Below are 18,395 nucleotides of genomic sequence, written 5' to 3' on the forward strand. Positions count from 1 at the left end.
CCTAATAGCCTTATTAGAGCGGAATGCACACCATGTCAAACTTCCTTAGGACTTAAGAGTAGGAAACTGCAGGTGATAAAAAGAGGAACCCCAGAAGTCATTACTGAAATCTGGAGCAAGCACAAAAAAATTATATAAAAATGTTTATTATAAATGTCTAATTGGAATAGACCAGACAATGCCCACCCTGTACTGCTCATTACTGCAATGAACTGCTTTGCAGTCTTGGAAAAGATGCTTGACCAAACTGCAGAGAACCACGAGATACACTAATATGCTGCCCATTGTGGGCTTGCCCCATGGAGACCCTAAGACAATATTTACAGCTGAACTGTTGGCTCCCTGGACGGAGGAAGGGCTGGAGAATGCTAGGGATTGCTATCTGGAAAAAACTCATTTGAAGAGTTGGTGGACAGCTGCGGGCTTCCCCAGGGCAGTTTCTGCAGTATGAGGCCTGGGCTCGCACTGTGGCAACTATGGGGTGGAGGGAGGGAGGAGCCCGAGACACACCCAGTGTTACATTCATTGATTACTTTGGGCTCAGCAGGTCACCAAGTGAAGTGATTCTATGCTACCCTGATTACTTGTCCCTTGACCCCTCACGTGAGCTGCGGAGGAGGTGGGAGAGGATTGCAGGTGGAGAACTAACAGATGTAGGATGGGGTAAGTTCTTGCAGTGCCACAAGAAGGTCACCCGTAATACGCGCCTAAAATATATACAATGAAATTTCATGCACATGACACCCCACTGCCTTAAAGTCACTTATGGAGGGTAAATACGGAAGTGCCCAAGATATACCCAAATTGATGCAGATTTTATACATTTGACTTGGGAATGTCAGTGCATACGCCCCTTCTGGGAAGCAATCCTGGCCAACATTAATGAGGCCCTGGGGCGGGAAATGGCCTTCGCGGTGCAGGTGTGCCTGCCTGGTCTCTTCCCCCAGCTACATACACGCAAGGTTGGGAACAGGTTGATAGACTTATTAGCCTTGGGACTTGCCAAATGAATAATAGCGTTAGAATGGAAGTCAGTGACTGAACCCCAAGTTGGAATTGAAACGTGATTGGCTGGGGCGGAGCGGAGAGTAGAGTGTTGAGCTGGGAAGAGGCTAGGGGAATGCGGAAGCGTCCCATAGCTGACCAATGGAAGGAGTTGATGGTGTCCTGGGAAAGGCCGTCGCAAACAAGTAGCGAGGAGGAGGGGGAGGAATGAGTGGCTACATGATGAGGTGCTGAATCACAACAACCTCTTCCTAATAATGTGGTCATGGAGCTGAACTTGACAATGTACCCCAGGACTGTTTATTGCTGAATAAAGAATATGTGGTTGTGAGGAGAACTGCCACTCTGGGGTGTCCCTTCCAGTCCTCCTATGAGCCCCATTGTGTTTTAACCTCCCCCCACCCACCCCCCCCACACCCCGAGTAGAAACTGTAGGATTCTCGTATATAGCACCCTTCTGCACATGTTTAAGTTTATAGTTTGAAGTTAAAGTAGACTCATTAAACACAAATGGTCTTGCTGTACCCTAGAGAGTTGTTGAAGGCCGGCCACCTGAAAGTTACGAATAGAACGTGAAGTGAGTAATAGAATGGATAATTGTATATTAGGGAAAATGTTACTCCACTAGGTTATTTTCAAGCCCATAGTAAGACTTAACATAAGTGTCAATAAATATGCAGTGAACCCGGGGTGACATAGAATGATATACCTTAATGTTGTACCAGATAATACTATGAAAGACATGCCTGCTGTTTGTAAACTGAAATGTTATATACACAATGCCAATAAAAATATGTTTAACAATAAATAAATGTCTAATTGGAATATTAGGGATATTACTCATAGCATCATTTGATGAATCAGAAAGATAATAAACGTTAAAAGAATACTTGGAAGCATTAGTGCAGATAATGTTAAAACTAAACATGAGGGCATAATTTTGTCATTAATAGATTCAAACCCCTTCCTTGGCTGTTTTCTTCATCCAAGAACACTAAACTGTAATCTAAGTAGACCCTACCTTAGCTTTCCCAGTAATTATTTTTAGCAGCTCTGCTAAATCAAGGCAACATACCATTAGACATTAATAGTCAAATAGGCATGGTTGGAAGCACCAGCAGGAGCAGAATTCTTCAAATCTCCTATAGTCCATGAGAGAATTCACACTGCTCTTTGGGATCAACAGTTGAGTCTTGAGGTCCAAGATGAACACCCAGGCTAGATGTAGGCTTCAATCCAGCAGGATTCCAATCAACTCCAGATCTCCTGACCCTGAATCACTAAGGTCAGGTTTTTTATAGGTGGACACGCTATAGAATTCTCATAGGCTCAGATCAAATTACAGTATTCTCACATCAGGATCTGAGGAGTATGATCAGAGATTAGATTATCTCCGAATATGCGCAGGTTTAGAAGTGGGAAGAATATTATATAACCAGATGAAAACCTCAGCTTGACATAAGGCAGTTCACGGTACAGATATGACCCAGGCACGCTTTGTCTCATTAGCACTGGTCTTCAATCTCGATTGGTAGTGACACCTGGATCCTGTCAGCACTAGGAACATATCTAAGGATGCTTTCATATTGAAAATGCTGCCGGCACATGTCCTTGTTCATGTACATTGGCATGAATAGCAGCCAAAGTAATCCTTTGAAGCCTCAGAAAGGAATACATGTGCACTGAACTTAGTCAGCAAGGAGCAGCAAAGCTTGGCTAAAACTGCTGAACTATTTTTCTTTCTAATAACACTTTATGTTCTAGTTTTTAACACTCAGCTTAGTAGTTTAGTAGAACACATCTCACGTTCGCATTAGCACATGGTTAATGCGTAGTGTGTAGTAGTTTGCTGACGAGGTGAGTTTAACTATAACAGCAAGTAATATGACGCAAAGGAAAAATGTCGTGGGGGTGAAATCAAAACTAATTTTCACCACACATGCTCACCCTTGGTTGCTTGGCATAAGCAGTAAAGCTTTGCAGAGATAAAACACATGTTGTGCATGTGAAACTATAGAAAATCAACAAATAAATAAAGGAATTAAAGTGTGCAGGACAATTTAGTACAAAGATTAATAAAATGTAAACTGTAAAACATAAGAAAAATAAAGTATTCTTGCAAAAACAAAATAGTTCTATATAAAATTATGGAAAGTCAAAAGTCAGTGTTAGCCAACGGGATGTACTTGACCAGGTTCAAGGCAGACTTTGTTGCCGACCCACGATGCAGCATGGTTGAGCAAAAGTTGTGGCAGGTGAACATTTTATACATTTTTACTTTTTGGAGGTCAAAACCCTGCAGCAGAGCAAGCTTGGGAGCTAGTGTAATACAAAGCTCTACATCCCTTTTTCACAGTGATGAAGCATCCTCAAATTTTCAGGACAAACACTTTCACCAGGACAGACTTCAAAAATATAACTGGGATGGTTGTATGTTTTTCAGGAAGGCTTTGCATCATGGCCCAGCCCGCCAGAATATAAAACGTTTGTACAAGATTCATCAATGTATTTCTTCCAACTGAGAGGAAATGTTTTGCCCTACAGTTGAATCCTCGTAGTATCTTCTCTAAGTCTGAGAAACAACCACCGAATTGCCAGCATTCATCTTGAAGCTTTAGTGGCGGAGTGAACTGGTGAAGCCAAATTTCATATAATCTAGTGGCTTCACTGAGACATTATACAAAACCACTAAACAAATCTGCAGTTGATAGACCTGAAACAATAACAGAAATTCAAATTGTGTTGAAAAATATAGGTCAAATATTTTTTATATTACCTGTTTTGTGAGGTTTTTAATTCCACGTTCCGATACCTCCAACTTTTCTCTGAGTGTTACTACATCTTGCTGCAGTTCCTGAATTCTGCAACATATGCAGACATATATTAGATCACTTTTTGTCAGGGATAACAATCATTTAAAAACCACATTTGCGAATGTCAATTATAAGTGTTTGATAAATACACATAAAAGAAGGTGTTCTGCAATATGCCTTGAACATTTGGGTGTGACTCAATGACAGGCAGGAGAAACATTTTCTGTTTAGGTACTGAAAAAATCCAATAGGATTAATGAACAAGTTAATTACCTTTAATAATGCTCTTCCTGGTAGAAACTCTAACTCCAGATTCCTCGATCTTTTAAATACTCCCCAGAAAATATAAAGCAGTACCCCTGCACGCTGAAAGAGGGCGCTTTGCGGCTCCGCACTGACATTGCTCTGGTCTGTAACTGATGAGCAAGGCCCTATATAGAGGCCACCCATGTGCGGTGACATCAGTTGCTTTTTCCACGCCAACAGATGCAGATCTGGAGCTACCCCTTGTCTCTCTGAGATCAATCTTTTGAGCTAAATTTCTTCAGTGTGTAAGAGAAAACATCACCTCCCAAACCAACAAAATTTAGGCCTAATTTAGGAGCTCCTCACAGGAAACGGATGTGCCATTTAGCCCTAATTTAGGAGTTTCTTGTAAAATTCCACCACTCATGCAAACCACGGTTTGCATAGGTGCAGGAAATATGACCACATTGGAAAAATCTGACAGTCTGATTTTTCCCCAATAAATGTTGTCAGGTTCAGTCTAGAGAAAAATACTGAGCAATAAATACCCGGTAATTAACAATAAAAATGTATTTTGGTGAAGAAAGCTTTGGTGCAGTAAGCCACTGAAACGGGGTCACGCTTTCTCCCGCCACACGTGCACCGGTGCCAAGAAACAGCAGACGAAATACAACCATTGTTCGCAAGTTAAGAGTGAGCACAGCAACACATCGACCTGGAAAATGCAGAGATGGAAGCCATCAGCCAGCACATGTGGGAAAGATTAGAGTTCCTGAGTTCAGCAGTCCTGCAAGCCTCCGAAGCCAGCCAGGCACCTAGATGCAAAGGGCCGGCACACCAGTAGCGCTTGTTCACAAATTCCACATTCCTCAGTCCTATCAGCGAAATGATTTTCCTTTATCCACAGATGAGTGATTTATCAGGAAGGGATGCACATAGAGCTGTCACTGTCTCTGCTATAGCCTCAGTTTCTGTGGCTAATGACGTCAACCGTTCACTGACTGACCTGAATCCCCCTCTTAGGGTCCTATGTAGGCCCTTACCCCTCTTCCCAAGGACAAAATTGTATTAAACAACTGATAAGCAGAGTAAGCATTGATCCTGCCAAACAACGAAATTCCCAGAGAGATGGAATGCTCCAATGTCCCTCAACGCCATTTTTGGCCCCTGCCCTCAGAGCAGCCCTCTGCCTTCTCATATGTTTCTCTTGCTTTAGAAGTGATATCAACGGTGTCTTGCTCCTGCAGCTGATCATGTTGCTCTGAACCTGTGCTGCACGCTCGTTGGTAGAGGTGCAGTACATCTCTCAAGTGGTGGCCTCAGATGCTCCAGTGCTGGCATCACCCATATCTGCCCATCTGGACTTCATGCAGTCCTTCTCTTCCTCCTGTTGTACAGTGCCCTGTGCTGGAAAAGCCAATGCATAGTTTTATATCAGTAGAGCGTGACACAATAACCTTTGCGTGCCATATATGGAGTTCTTACACTTGGATATGTACAGCTCTATCATATTAGTGGAAGTATATGTAATTCCTCAATCTTAGCAAGACAGCCCACACTTTTTAGGTCTCGTCCTATTAATCGCGCAAGCGAAAATAGGACGAGAGTATTGAGGGCAAAACAAGCTCTGAAACCACCAGGCGGATTACGTCGAGTGCATGTGCTCGTGCACGCGCTTACCATTTGCTCCCCGAGCCGCCTGCCTCCGAGAGCTTTACTTCAAAGGGATCCGCTCCCCCGCCCCCTGCTTCACACTTTTCACGGCCGCCAGGCCGTGTCTCGCATTTCCCCTCCCCCACCCTCCCCACAGCAATGTCAAGAGCTTGCTGTCCTTCCCTCCTACCAGTCTTGTTTTCTTCACAAGGAATACGTTTTTTTTTCTTGTGAAAAACAAACCCGGACTGTAATTCTCTATTAAAAATAAACGCTGGTAATACGTTGTCCCCAATACCTACATTCACACCGCCAGCATTTGTGAGCACTGGCTTCAAATCTCAAACTCGGACGTGGGTTGATTCATCTGTGTTCACATCCCTCACCCAACCCATCCCCCCCTCCAAGGAATACACATGTTCGCACCCCAGCCACTATACTTAGCTCTGTGAAAAAGTATTCACACTGTACTAAATTGCGAAAATACCGATTATGTGACTATCGAGAACTTGGGTGACAAACTCAAAAATGACTTTTGCTCACACAAATAAGGATTGTATGCACACAAAACTTCTGAATCGGACCCGCAATAACAACAAATGAGATTCCCAAAAGCCCTTGGACCCTTCCTGTCCTGCAATCTAAACTCGTATACGTTCTAAGTTGCCACCACCTACATTAGTGTACAAGGGATCCGCTCCCCCGCCCCCTGCTTCACACTTTTCACGGCCGCCAGGTCGTGTCTCGCATTTCCCCTCCCCCACCCTCCCCACAGCAATGTCAAGAGCTTGCTGTCCTTCCCTCCTACCAGTCTTGTTTTCTTCACAAGGAATACATTTTTTTTTTCTTGTGAAAAACAAACCCGGACTGTAATTCTCTATTTAAAAAAAACGCTGGTAATACGTTGTCCCCAATACCTACATTTACACCGCCAGCATTTGTGAGCACTGGCTTCAAATCTCAAACTCGGACGTGGGTTGATTCATCTGTGAATAACCAGAAAAAGACTAGGAGGTCTTTAGAATGAAGGAAAGAGACCACAATCCGTTGACCAACCCTCCTATCACAACTAGCGGTGAGGGTCCATCAGTAATGAAAGAGTCCTATCAGCCCACCCATTTGGCGGAACCTCGTCATCTAGGACCTTATCAGCAGGTGTTCACATGGCCAAGCTCAGTTGTATTTGCTCGGTGCCAACAGTTCCCATGCTGAAAGAAGATGAGTCCTCACTGCGAGTGGTACTGATAGGGTGCAGTGCTCAAGAGAAAAGTGCAAAATTAAAATGGCGGTCAAGGTAGAAAAAATTATTTATTAGTGTCTCCCTGGACGCCAGGTTAAGCAACCATGTGGGGTAGCATCCTTTCCCAGCACTTTGTGGGAGTTAAGCCTCACCTCACCCGGCAACGGCTCGGATAGAGAGGCCCCGCTCTGTCCGTCGGTGCCTCGGTTTGAATCCAGAACCGAAGGGGAGTGCTGGGAAAGGATGCTACCCCACATGGTTGCTTAACCTGAGACGGTAGGGTGGCTGGCTTAGCCACACGACTAAACTTACCATCCCAACCATGTTGAATAGTTTGTTTTGTTGTTAAAAAATTTTTTCACTATGAGAATTTATTAGATGTTGCAGTAGCCTATTTTCACAGCTTGGCCCTGACGAATGCCTGTAAAACGTTACATGAACGGCAGAAACATGTTGGCCTATCTTTAGATGCTTCTTTGACAGTGATATTGTCACACTGTTGCTACATCTTTTTAATCTGGCGTCCAGGGAGACACTAATAAATAATTTTTTCTACCTTGACCGCCATTTTAATTTTGCACTTTTCTCTTGAGCACTGCACCCTATCAGTACCACTCGCAGTGAGGACTCATCTTCTTTCAGCATGGGAACTGTTGGCACCGAGCAAATACAACTGAGCTTGGCCATGTGAACACCTGCTGATAAGGTCCTAGATGACGAGGTTCCGCCAAATGGGTGGGCTGATAGGACTCTTTCATTACTGATGGACCCTCACCGCTAGTTGTGATAGGAGGGTTGGTCAACGGATTGTGGTCTCTTTCCTTCATTCTAAAGACCTCCTAGTCTTTTTCTGGTTATTCACGTTCTGAGTGGGGTTTTGACTAGAGAGGTCGGTAAATATTATCCCCTTGACCCTCAAAATACAGTTGTTTTTTCAGTTGATTCATCTGTGTTCACATCCCTCACCCAACCCATCCCCCCCTCCAAGGAATACACATGTTCGCACCCCAGCCACTATACTTAGCTCTGTGAAAAAGTATTTTGTGCCTTTCTGCCCTCTGCATCACCACATCATCACTCAGCGCTACCCCAGCATCACTAAGCACCACCACATTATCACTCAGCACCACCACATTATCACTCAGCACCACCACATTATCACTCAGCACCACCACAGCACCACCCAGCGCCACCCCAGCATCACTCAGCGCCACCCCAGCATCACTCAGCGCCACCACAGCATCACTCAGCACCACCACATTATCACTCAGCACCATCGCATTATCACTTAGCACCTCTCAGCACCACCACTCAGCACTTATCAGCACCACTCTGCACCACCACAGCACCACTCAGCACCACCACAGCATCACTCAGCACCACCACATTATCACTCAGCACCACCACAGCACCACTCAGCACCACCACAGCATCACTCAGCACCACCACAGCACCACTCAGCACCACCACAGCATCACTCAACACCACCACAGCACCACTCAGCACCACCACAGCATCACTCAGCACCACCACATCACTACTCAGCACCACCACAGCATCACTCAGCACAACCCCAGCTTATAGGTGTCACATTTGCGAAAGTTAGAACTATTGGCATTGTAAATGACAAAGCTATTAATTTAGCTATTTTCAAAACCAACACATAAATAGAAAAATTGTCATTTTCAAGACCGATAGCTCAAACTTTCCTAATGCGAGACCTATTGCATTGCAAATGCTTGTTTTAACGCGTGGGCCATCCAACTACATAACCAACAAATATTTTTCCCAGTATCTTGTATGGCAGGACCAGATTGCTGAAGGGAGTGTCTTGGGTATACATTACAACTGACTGCTGTGACTATGGTTGCCCAACTCCCAATCCCAATGGTGGAGTTTGGGAGAACAATGTACTGACGTGTGTATAGGACAGACATTTCGAGGTGTCAATACTACTGACTCGTGTCAGTGACTCAGGCATGAAGACGGTTTCAATCATTTCCATGGGGATGCAGGTGGTTCAGTGGGTTGCCTAGCTGCTCTCCTACTTGTGACTACTTGTTCCTTTATGTGTGACCTAAGATCATACCAGCACTTTTGGATCTCGATACTGTACTTGTCACACCCACTGAATTTATCGTTTTGTAAACGCACAGCCATTCTTTTTGCTGGCCTCAAGAGATGATAGGCATTTTGTTCCAAAAAACATGTTGTTTGCTACAAATTCCTCAGTCAGGAATCTTTGCAAATGCGACCTACCATGTCTTCCATGCCCTCCTCTCCTTCTCGAATTAACAATCTAACTGATCCCTTTGTTGGTTGGCCACAATCCCTTTGAATGCTGCACCATCCTGATTTAAATACTTGTGCTGTGGTGGTACTTTCATTCATGAGCACTGATCAATTTTCAGAAATCCACCAGTACAGTAATCATAGCCAAAGTGGATAATTATAACACCATAACACGGCAGTGAATGACATGCTGCAGCCTAGCATACCGTATTCGCAGGTAGCTCAGCACACAATTGCAAATGTAGATAACTGGCCTGGAGTACCAGAACACATCAACTCCATTCTAAGACACACCCTTTGGTTTCTCTTCCCTTCTCCCTCTGTACTTCCTTCACATCATATCCTCTTCCTGCTCTCTTCTGTTCCCTAGCACTTTTATGTGACCACACTGCAGCAAAAACTGCAACACAAAAATAAATTAAGTGACATCTCTTGTGGACAAGGAAACACATATGATGTCCAAGTTCAACCTTACCTGTTGTCAGCTACCTGGAGAAGGTCTGCAACATAAGGATCTTCCGGCTGAGGAACTGGTTGGGCACTAAATCCAGACGGAGAGACTGGCTGGTCAATCTGCATTCGCTGACGTCTGAACGGAATCGTTCTTTTCCGACCACCTAAAAGATCATCAGATTCATATATCTCACAACTGAAGGGAGCATCTTGCTGCTTCATTTGGTAGCTCCATAAACATATCTGTATATTTCTTAATAGAAAAATGTAAAGTTGTGTTATGTATCTATGCCTATCTAAAAGATACTCTTAAATTACTTTAAACCCTATCTACATCTGTGCCTTTTCTTCCTGTGCTGCAGATAAAGTTAAAAAGTGGGTGCTGTGAAAGTGATATTCAATCCAATTCCTAAAGCATGCCTGCCAAGTACAGATGGGCATTAACATCACCAAGGACCCAATGTTTTTCGATGGGCTACTCTTTAGTTTCTTTAAAACAAGCTCGCCTCCAGAGACAAACTTCCTTATGTGTGACAGGCAGTTTGAAAAAGAGTGCTGGGGTGGTGGAATGAGGTAAATCACCGAAGGCATGTCCGACATAAAGAGGCGGTTATCAAAATTGAATAGAACCATAGGTACCTGCAAATGTTATAAAATAGGACAGGGGAGACATCACATATGCCTATTTAATACAGATCGTATAGGAGTCACCCAGAAAAAAAATGTACTGTGTAGTGGAAAGATGGTTTTTCAAATACATTGACTCCACTATATATTCATAGAAAATGAAACAACACCGAATGTCCGAGGGTGCAGGGTTTGGAAAAAAAGATTCCCCGCCAACCACATAATTGCAGGGGGCAGTACCTCGCACTGACCTTCCCACACCTATGCTGACAGTATCAGGGCCGGCGCTAGGCATGGGCAGAGTGGGCGGCTGCCCAGGGCCTCGCGGCTGTCTAACTGTGATGGGGCCCCCTACCGAGCCCATCAACCTTTTGAAACTGTGTCATTGTAAGAGTGACAGGGGGGGAGCCGCTTCCCTTGGCGTTTGCTGCCATAGTGTAGTGTGCGAGGCCAACGGCGGGGGGCCCCCCTCACCTCGCCCGGCTGCCATGGAATGAAAAAGCAATATGACACCCCATCCTTTCAGATGCTGCAGAGTGGGCAAGGCGGGTTTGTGTTTGTGGCCGTGATCAGCCTAATCGCTGCATCTCCATAACAGCAGTTAGGCAGCTACTTGAACTGTGAGGTGTGAAGTGAGCCCTGCCCCTGCATGAATGAAACGCAGAGCATCCTGCAGGGCTCACAACACAAAAACAGAGTGATCTCACATCACAAAAGGCGCTGCTCCTTCCATGGAAGGGAGAAGACAGAAAATGGATAAAACGCTTATTATTCTATTCTCTTTTTTGCAACTGTTTTTTTTTCTCAAACAAGCATGTTCATACAAAACAAACATAAAAGGAGTTAAACATAAATAATAAACTCCAGTTATAAGCGCTTGGTGTTTTTTATTTGCATGTAATTGATGTGAATTGAAGGAAGAATGAGCAATTTGGTCTTTAAAAGTTTAGTGGAGATGCTAACATTCAGTTAGGGGGAGGGATGGGGGATGATCCCACACTCATCCTTATCACCCCAAGGGGAGTGTAATGAACCCTCCAAGATACACCCAAGTAATATACCCCTCAAGCCACTCACCATCCATTGCTTTACGCATCTGAAAAGTAACACAAGAGCAGTTGTGTAACACAAAATGATGGGGTCCCCATTCTGCAGAATGTGATAATGGGCCCCAGAGTCTCCAAGATCTCACAGATATTCATTGGCCCAAGGCTGAATGGGAGCCCCCTGGTGAGATGGGGCCCTCAGAATTGTTGTGGGCCCATCTGTGCTGCAGGGGCCTCTATTGCGTCCTGGCACAAGAGGTGAAGCAAGGTAAGAGGCCGGAGAGAAGAGTGGTGAATAGCAAGGCATGTAGGGGAGAGGTGGAAGCTTGAGAGGCAGAAACAGCGAATGGAGGGTAGAGGTGAGAGAGAGATAAAACATGAAGGGGGAGATTTTCAAACCTTTTGCGCTGGTTTTGCATCACAAGAGTGACGCTAACCGGCGCAATTTATTTTTGCTGCTATTTTCTTTTCAGCGAAAACTTGTTTTGCGCTGGAAAGCACCCTTCAAGTAGTGCAAAGCAGCACAAAGCACTGCTTTGCGTTACTTTGCGCCGAGGGAGTGGTACATGGGCGTTCCCATGTAACCACACATACCCTTTGACGCAAAACCATATTTACAAAAATTTTTGAAGTGGTTTTGCGACAAAAGTTAACGCCCCTTCAAAGGAGGCGCTAACAAGAGAAATGCTTATATTTCTCCATGCTTTTACGACTTTGCATGCGCGCTACACTGCGCAGCACGTATGCAAAGTGGCAAAAGCTTTGTATCGTATCCAGCATAGTATTTTGCACAAGAAGGGTACCCTTCTGTACAAAACCTATGCTACACTCATGCACACACCCTAGCGCTTCAGCGCTAAGGTCTGTGCATGGCGCACAGTACTAAAACCAGTGATGGTGCGAATTAAATGCATCTGAGAGAGAGTGTAGTTATGGAGAATTGAGGGGCACTGTTAATGGGTGGTAGTGATGGAATCCGTGGCAGAGCAAGTTATTGGGGGCACCAACATTGTCGCACAGGGCTCCACCAGCCCTAAAGCTGGCCACTTCTACTTCCTACAGTTCTACCACCAAATCAAAAACGTTGATTTGACGACCCCTTGAATCTGTAGCATACATTCAAGTCAATGTATTATTTAGCAGTGGTCTAGGTTGTTCTAAGTCTTTTTTCGTTTATGTACAATTCTGGCGAGTAAAGAGCACACACTCAAAAAAGATTGTCCTACGTCTCTTAGCATGGGAGTGTGGGTTTCTGGTGAGAGGACTTACGTTAAAACAAATTACGAAGTATTAATGTCATCCTAAGGTAGCACAATAATGGCACAGAAAGATAAGGGAGCCTTTTGAAATGTGCAATTATATCCATGGTGTGAGAGGTTTTTTCTTGTGTAATTTTATATTTTGAATGATCCCGCCCCTCATTACCTCAACAGGATCTCTCCCCTTTATGAGGCAGAATTGGAAAGTGTATCATGCACTCATCTGGAAACAATCATTTAACGAGGAGTAAATAATATATATCTTTGTGAGACCTGCACCTATCTTTTCCATCTAATGAGACAAATGTAATCCATTTAACAGTTTTAAAACATATGGACTTATTTCATTTGTATATTTAGCTTTTTGTCCATGTTACTGATATCCACGTTAGGTCTCTTCAGTGATGCCAAATAAGATCAACAGTCCTGCGATGTCACTTTCTGAGATGTCACTTCTTGTGATGTTACCAATAGCGGGACCTCCACTAGGGCGGAGGAGCGTCGCCCCACTACTTTCTCGCAAAAGCAGAAACACAAAATGCTAAAATGACCGTTTTATGTTTCTACTTCTAGCACTGCGAGGAAGCATAAGTGTTTGGTTGGGGCGCGCGGGTCTGCTTTAGGGCAGGAGAGGAGTGCCTTGCCAACTGCTAAGGGCGCTGACTGTTCGACCTAACCAGTCATGCATACTCTGGCCTTTCTCTATGTAGGCTGCAATGCCATTGCAACATTGGGATTGGCTTAGGGGAGGGGAGGGAGGCTGCCTGCTTCCTGTTCCCCACCTCCCGAACTCCCGCGAGACCCTCCACACGTGAGTCATGCCGGCTGCGACTGGAAGTTACATGCAAATTAGAGGGGCCTCACATTTTCCCTTTCGCCCGGGGCCCCAGGAGTTCTAGGACCGGCCCTGGACAGTATTACAGGGTGGTTGGTATGTAGCTTTTACCGGCAGACACAGAGTGTGCTGTCCAAAAGAGGAAAATGTGAATTCGGTTTGAAGTGTAGTCTCAGGGCTGCACTCCTCCCCGGTTCATGACAAAGCAGACACACTTTTCTTTAAACTTCCCTATTACACATTATATTATTGTCCTTATGTCTCTTGAATTAGGAAGCTCAAACACAATAGTGAATCTGGATTCTAAGCTACACAATGTCAGTTACATTAATGTATACCCATTGGGAATTCAAACTACAATGACGTGCAGGGAAGAACTCTACCTGGCGTTTGCACCACGGCTTGCAGATTCTTTTCTTGGAGCTGCTGGATTCTTTCAGTCTTCGCCTTGCCATCTTTCTCCAAGAGCCGGATTTTATGGACATACTGGTTATTCAAAAACTTTAAATCAGCTGTCTGGTGTTCAATCTTCCTTAGAGTGGCCTTCAAATCTTTAAAGACAAATATATTATTGAACAATTACCACTGAAGCAACTACAGCGCCCCCTGTGCCAGCAATACGAAATCCCATAAAAGTACTACTTCCACAAAAACTATAAAGTGACTCAAAAATGTAGAGTTCCAATGACGAAAAGTAAAATATTTGATCTGTATTACTGTATGAAAAATCATTAAAATATGAATTGATACGGGAGCACAGTATCACGTTTACCTGGTTTTTAAAGATTAAATCGCAATTTACACCAATCAATTTGCCGTTGTTAAGTAACATGATAGAAGACTGAATTTCCTCATAAGAAGTTAATATTTGTTACATCCACTACAGCAGTGTTAATCATACGTGACGAAAGTGAGGTGGAGGGGAGCATGGTTCAAACATTCATATTTAAAAACAAAAAAAGGTTCACTTCAAATGTATGTCACAAGCTTCAAATGTATGTCACAAGCCAAGGAGTTGCAAATTAAGGTAGTAGTAGTGGTGAAGTAGTGTGGCTCACTGGTTAGAGGCGGCAGACCCGAGAGCAGAGGACGGCCCGGGACCAGGGTTCGTTTCCCGGCGCGGCAGGCTTCTGGACCAGGGTCAGCGGACTCGATAATTCTCTCGCCTCGGTGCCCACTCTGATCAGCGTTCACACTCGGCAACTCTGGGCATTAGCTTGCCTCATCTTCACTAACGGCCCCACCAGACCGCCGGGGATGCCTGGTCTCACCCTGGAGATACCCATTAAGGGACCATCTCTCAGGGAAGCCAGGAAGGGTTTCGCAGCGGTCGAAGCGCCTTGGGACCCTACGGGTAAGTAGTGCGCTATATAAATGCCTATACATTTACATTTACATTTAGGCCATCGTAAAGCAATGTGACATAAGTAATTCAACGTTTTTTCATGCCCGCTATAATTTTGCTCACGAAAATATGCAGATACCAAAGTTCTTCTTTACACCTGATGATAAATCCGTGGTGCCGGATGTACCAACAATGACCTTCATCACTCATAAGGCACTACCCAGGCAAATAAGGATGGTCTCACCTATGTCCTAAAGGCAGCATCACAAGTTTCAGTCTTTGAAAAATCTGATTAGGACCCAGAGAGAATGATGCAACCAGTGTGGTCTTGTGGCATCCAAGGAACTGATGCCCAAGGCTAGAGAGCATGAAAACTGACATCACTACCCTTAGGGTTATAAACTGACATTATCAAATTGAAAACCAACTCTTGAAACTTTTATTCAAATGACTAAACTTTCCGATAGCCGCCAACATGCACTCCAATACCTCGAACACATACTCTGCCAACAATCAAATATAAAATATTTTAAATAGAAAAATAAATATATGACTATTCCCAATTCTGTAAAGGCAACCTTGCCCACTACCTGAAATGCCCGATCAAGCAGTAGGTGTCAAGCAGTAGGTGTAAGTAGACAACAATTCGTCCTCATTTTTTCTGCTAATTTCAATCTTATTTAGAATAATGTGTAGATTATCAGCAATTCAAGCGCTGACCTTATATTGGTCCCATCAAGCTTGGAATGGCACTTTTATGAATGTGTTCCAAGGAATCCTTATCCCTTGTCCTGAATCAGTGGCTATGCCTCCTCAGTGAGAAGAGTGAGGTACTGGGTTTTTAAGAACCGGCACAGACACCGGTAACCCAGCGGTGTCAGGGAATACACACCCAGAGACCTCGGGTTCTTCCTGATCCAGACCACAGAAACTCAGAGTCTTCTAGGTGAAGTCAAAGATTAGTTTATTGGCTGCAACCAAGGTAACAAGTGTCCTAGAAGTACAACATATGGAAGTATATTCTCAGGAGACTGCTCGCCTTTACAAAGTCAGGCTTCTCTTCTTATACACAATTTTAGGCTTCAGGCAAAACATTCTTGGTTGTAAAGTAAATCGTTAACATATTTCTAGTACAAAGAAAAAGCAGAGTCATGATGACATGTCCATATTTCACTTCGTGCTGCCTACAACAAATCATTTGGCAAGGCCCAACATTTAATCAGATATCACTGGACCCCTAATAAAAACGGGCACCTCCCCACCATAAAGTAAGTGAAGCAAAAGAGTGGAGATAGATGTGAGCGAGATATGGCAGGTGTGCGCGCTGAAATGGTTTTATGGTTTGTTGAGCCTAGATGCTATCTTGCTCGGCCACTGGGAGGGGAACTGACTTAACGAGTTCGGCCTGGGGCAATGGTTCCAACTTGTACAGGTCATGGAAAAGTCGATTAAGGAGTATGTGTCCTTGTGGAATCGAATTCAGCTGGATTAAGGCCTATGTAAAGGGCAACACATAAATGGAAGCCAAGGGTGCAGAATGTAAGTGACGATTTCGAGGTGAAATCGTCACTCGAATATGCTGAAAATACATGTACATGATGTACTCGTCATTCTCGGTCATTTGATACCCAATTCGTCATGTTCCGACGAAGTTTTAGTTCTCGAGTCCAGAACGATTACACGGACCCAGATTTCCAGAACCACAATCCCTCCTTTTGCCCTTACATAGGCAATTAATCTATCCTCATGTTAGTCTGAGTCCAGGTCTATATTCCTAAAGTCATTGAGATGTTGCTGTAACATCATTCTAGTACTTAGTTAATCTTTTGACACAGGCTTCCTTACACATGATGTAACACAGAGGCCACATATTGCAGGAGCACACTGTATGCACAGACAGAACATGAAAAGAATGGCTAAGACCATCCCAATGACCATTAGAATTTTCCATCCCCAGGCAGATATCAGTTCCCAGAACCATCCCATTAACGACCAATCTCCTTTATCCACATGAATAGATTCGGAAATCTTATGCAGTTTGGAGATGGCCCTGTACACTGTTGGAGCATTATCTGGGATGAAAATGCAACAACTAGACTGGATCAATTTGCATACTCCACCTCGGTCTGCAAGTATAACATCCAAAGCGACCCGGTTCTGAAGGGTCATAAGTCGATCCGACTGGAGCTCAGCAGTCAAGTTACTAAGGGCACCAGCAGTTTCAGTCACGGTGGATTCAACTACCCTTGTTAATTGCCTTATGTTTCTGCTGTTGGCCATGGATCCCCAGAACGGCAGAAACCCCTTTGCAAAGTCCCCAAATTCTTGACCTGCAGTGTCTTCTTTACTCAAAACACCTCTAACTACCCTTGTCCGGTGGTAATCCGCCGCTGCTGTGTAGGTGGGAGGCAACAGGAATGAAACAAAACATGAGCCCGAGAAGTCAGGGGGCAACCATGTGTAGGCTCTATCATGGCAGATGAAATAAGTACCCTTAGCGGCTGAAACGCAGGGGAAGTCTGAGATCCAAAAACATACGTTTCTGTACAGATACTCTTCCCTAGCTGAGCTCTGGGATTCTTGCCAATACCTTGCAGACACAGGTGACCCTGATGGGGTACGATCCAGATAGGGGAGGATCTTCTGGCTTGCTGTTTCTCACTTAAAGTAGTGCCATATCCGGTCACGTTCCAACCTACATATGCAAGTATCTCATCATCCGGAGTATCTTCATAAGAAGTTACTTCCTTGATCATGTCAACTATACCTTTGACTAGGGCGCTAGTCTTGAGGTTGTCTTTTACAGAACATAGGGGTTGGACTTCTCGTGCATATATGAACATTGTCCTATATGCCCATACTGAACCATTGTGACTCAATGGCAGGACCAAATAGGGGATACCTTTATCCGTTGTGTGAGGCATGAGACCACACACCCAACAGTTAGTTGTGTTCATTACAAGTTGGTGTTGGTGTAATAACTGAACAAAGGAGTTATTAACGAACTCTAATCTCCTATTTGATTCGTGGTCAGGCAGAGGGTGGAAAGAATGAGAGGAAACAGTAGGAGGAGGTATGGGTGATGCAGTGGGCGCAAAGGTTACATGGAAAGAGAATAAAACATAACTTATCAAAAAGATCATTAAGCTGGATAGCATAAAAATACACAATATTATAAAACTTTTCTTTGTCATCGTGTTACACGGTCTCTGCTTAAAGTTCATTTGTTTGGCAGGTCTCTCCACATCAGGAAACTCCATCCTCTCTAAAGTGCTGCCCGCGGTGGGAGGTTGCCTCTGCTAAAGGATGCTTCCGTCAGTCTAGGGGAACTCCCTTGGACCAACCAGAACTACCGACCTAACGTCGTCAGCTGCACCCAAAAGACTTTAATCAACCGCGGCCCTAGCAGCGGAACCCGGATGGCGGTTCGAAAAACAAAAATAAGCAAGTTTCCTAAATAGGAGAGCTGTACTTTCAAAAAGAGTACTTGGGAGGGAAAAAGATATATTTATTTGTCCATAGGTCTTGGTCTCAAATCATAAAAAGGAATCACTTGTGTTAGTTCGTTTTTCTCGGTCGCA

General features: G+C 44.3%; 1 protein-coding gene across 1 annotated transcript in view; it reads right to left on the reverse strand.

Moving 5' to 3' along the window:
- CEP135 (centrosomal protein 135) overlaps window positions 1–18,395 on the reverse strand; it is a 375,473-nt gene that overhangs the window by 245,323 nt on the left and 111,755 nt on the right. Inside the window, exons 4-6 of the mRNA XM_078678164.1 lie at window positions 13,853–14,020; window positions 9,725–9,866; window positions 3,782–3,866 (exon numbers count right to left, since the gene is read on the reverse strand). Of these exons, the coding sequence (XP_078534290.1) occupies window positions 3,782–3,866; window positions 9,725–9,866; window positions 13,853–14,020 (395 nt within the window). The remainder of the gene's footprint in view (window positions 1–3,781; window positions 3,867–9,724; window positions 9,867–13,852; window positions 14,021–18,395) is intronic.

This window comes from Lissotriton helveticus, chromosome 2_2 (genome assembly GCF_964261635.1).
Source record: "Lissotriton helveticus chromosome 2_2, aLisHel1.1, whole genome shotgun sequence".
Taxonomy (NCBI): Eukaryota; Metazoa; Chordata; class Amphibia; order Caudata; family Salamandridae; genus Lissotriton; species Lissotriton helveticus.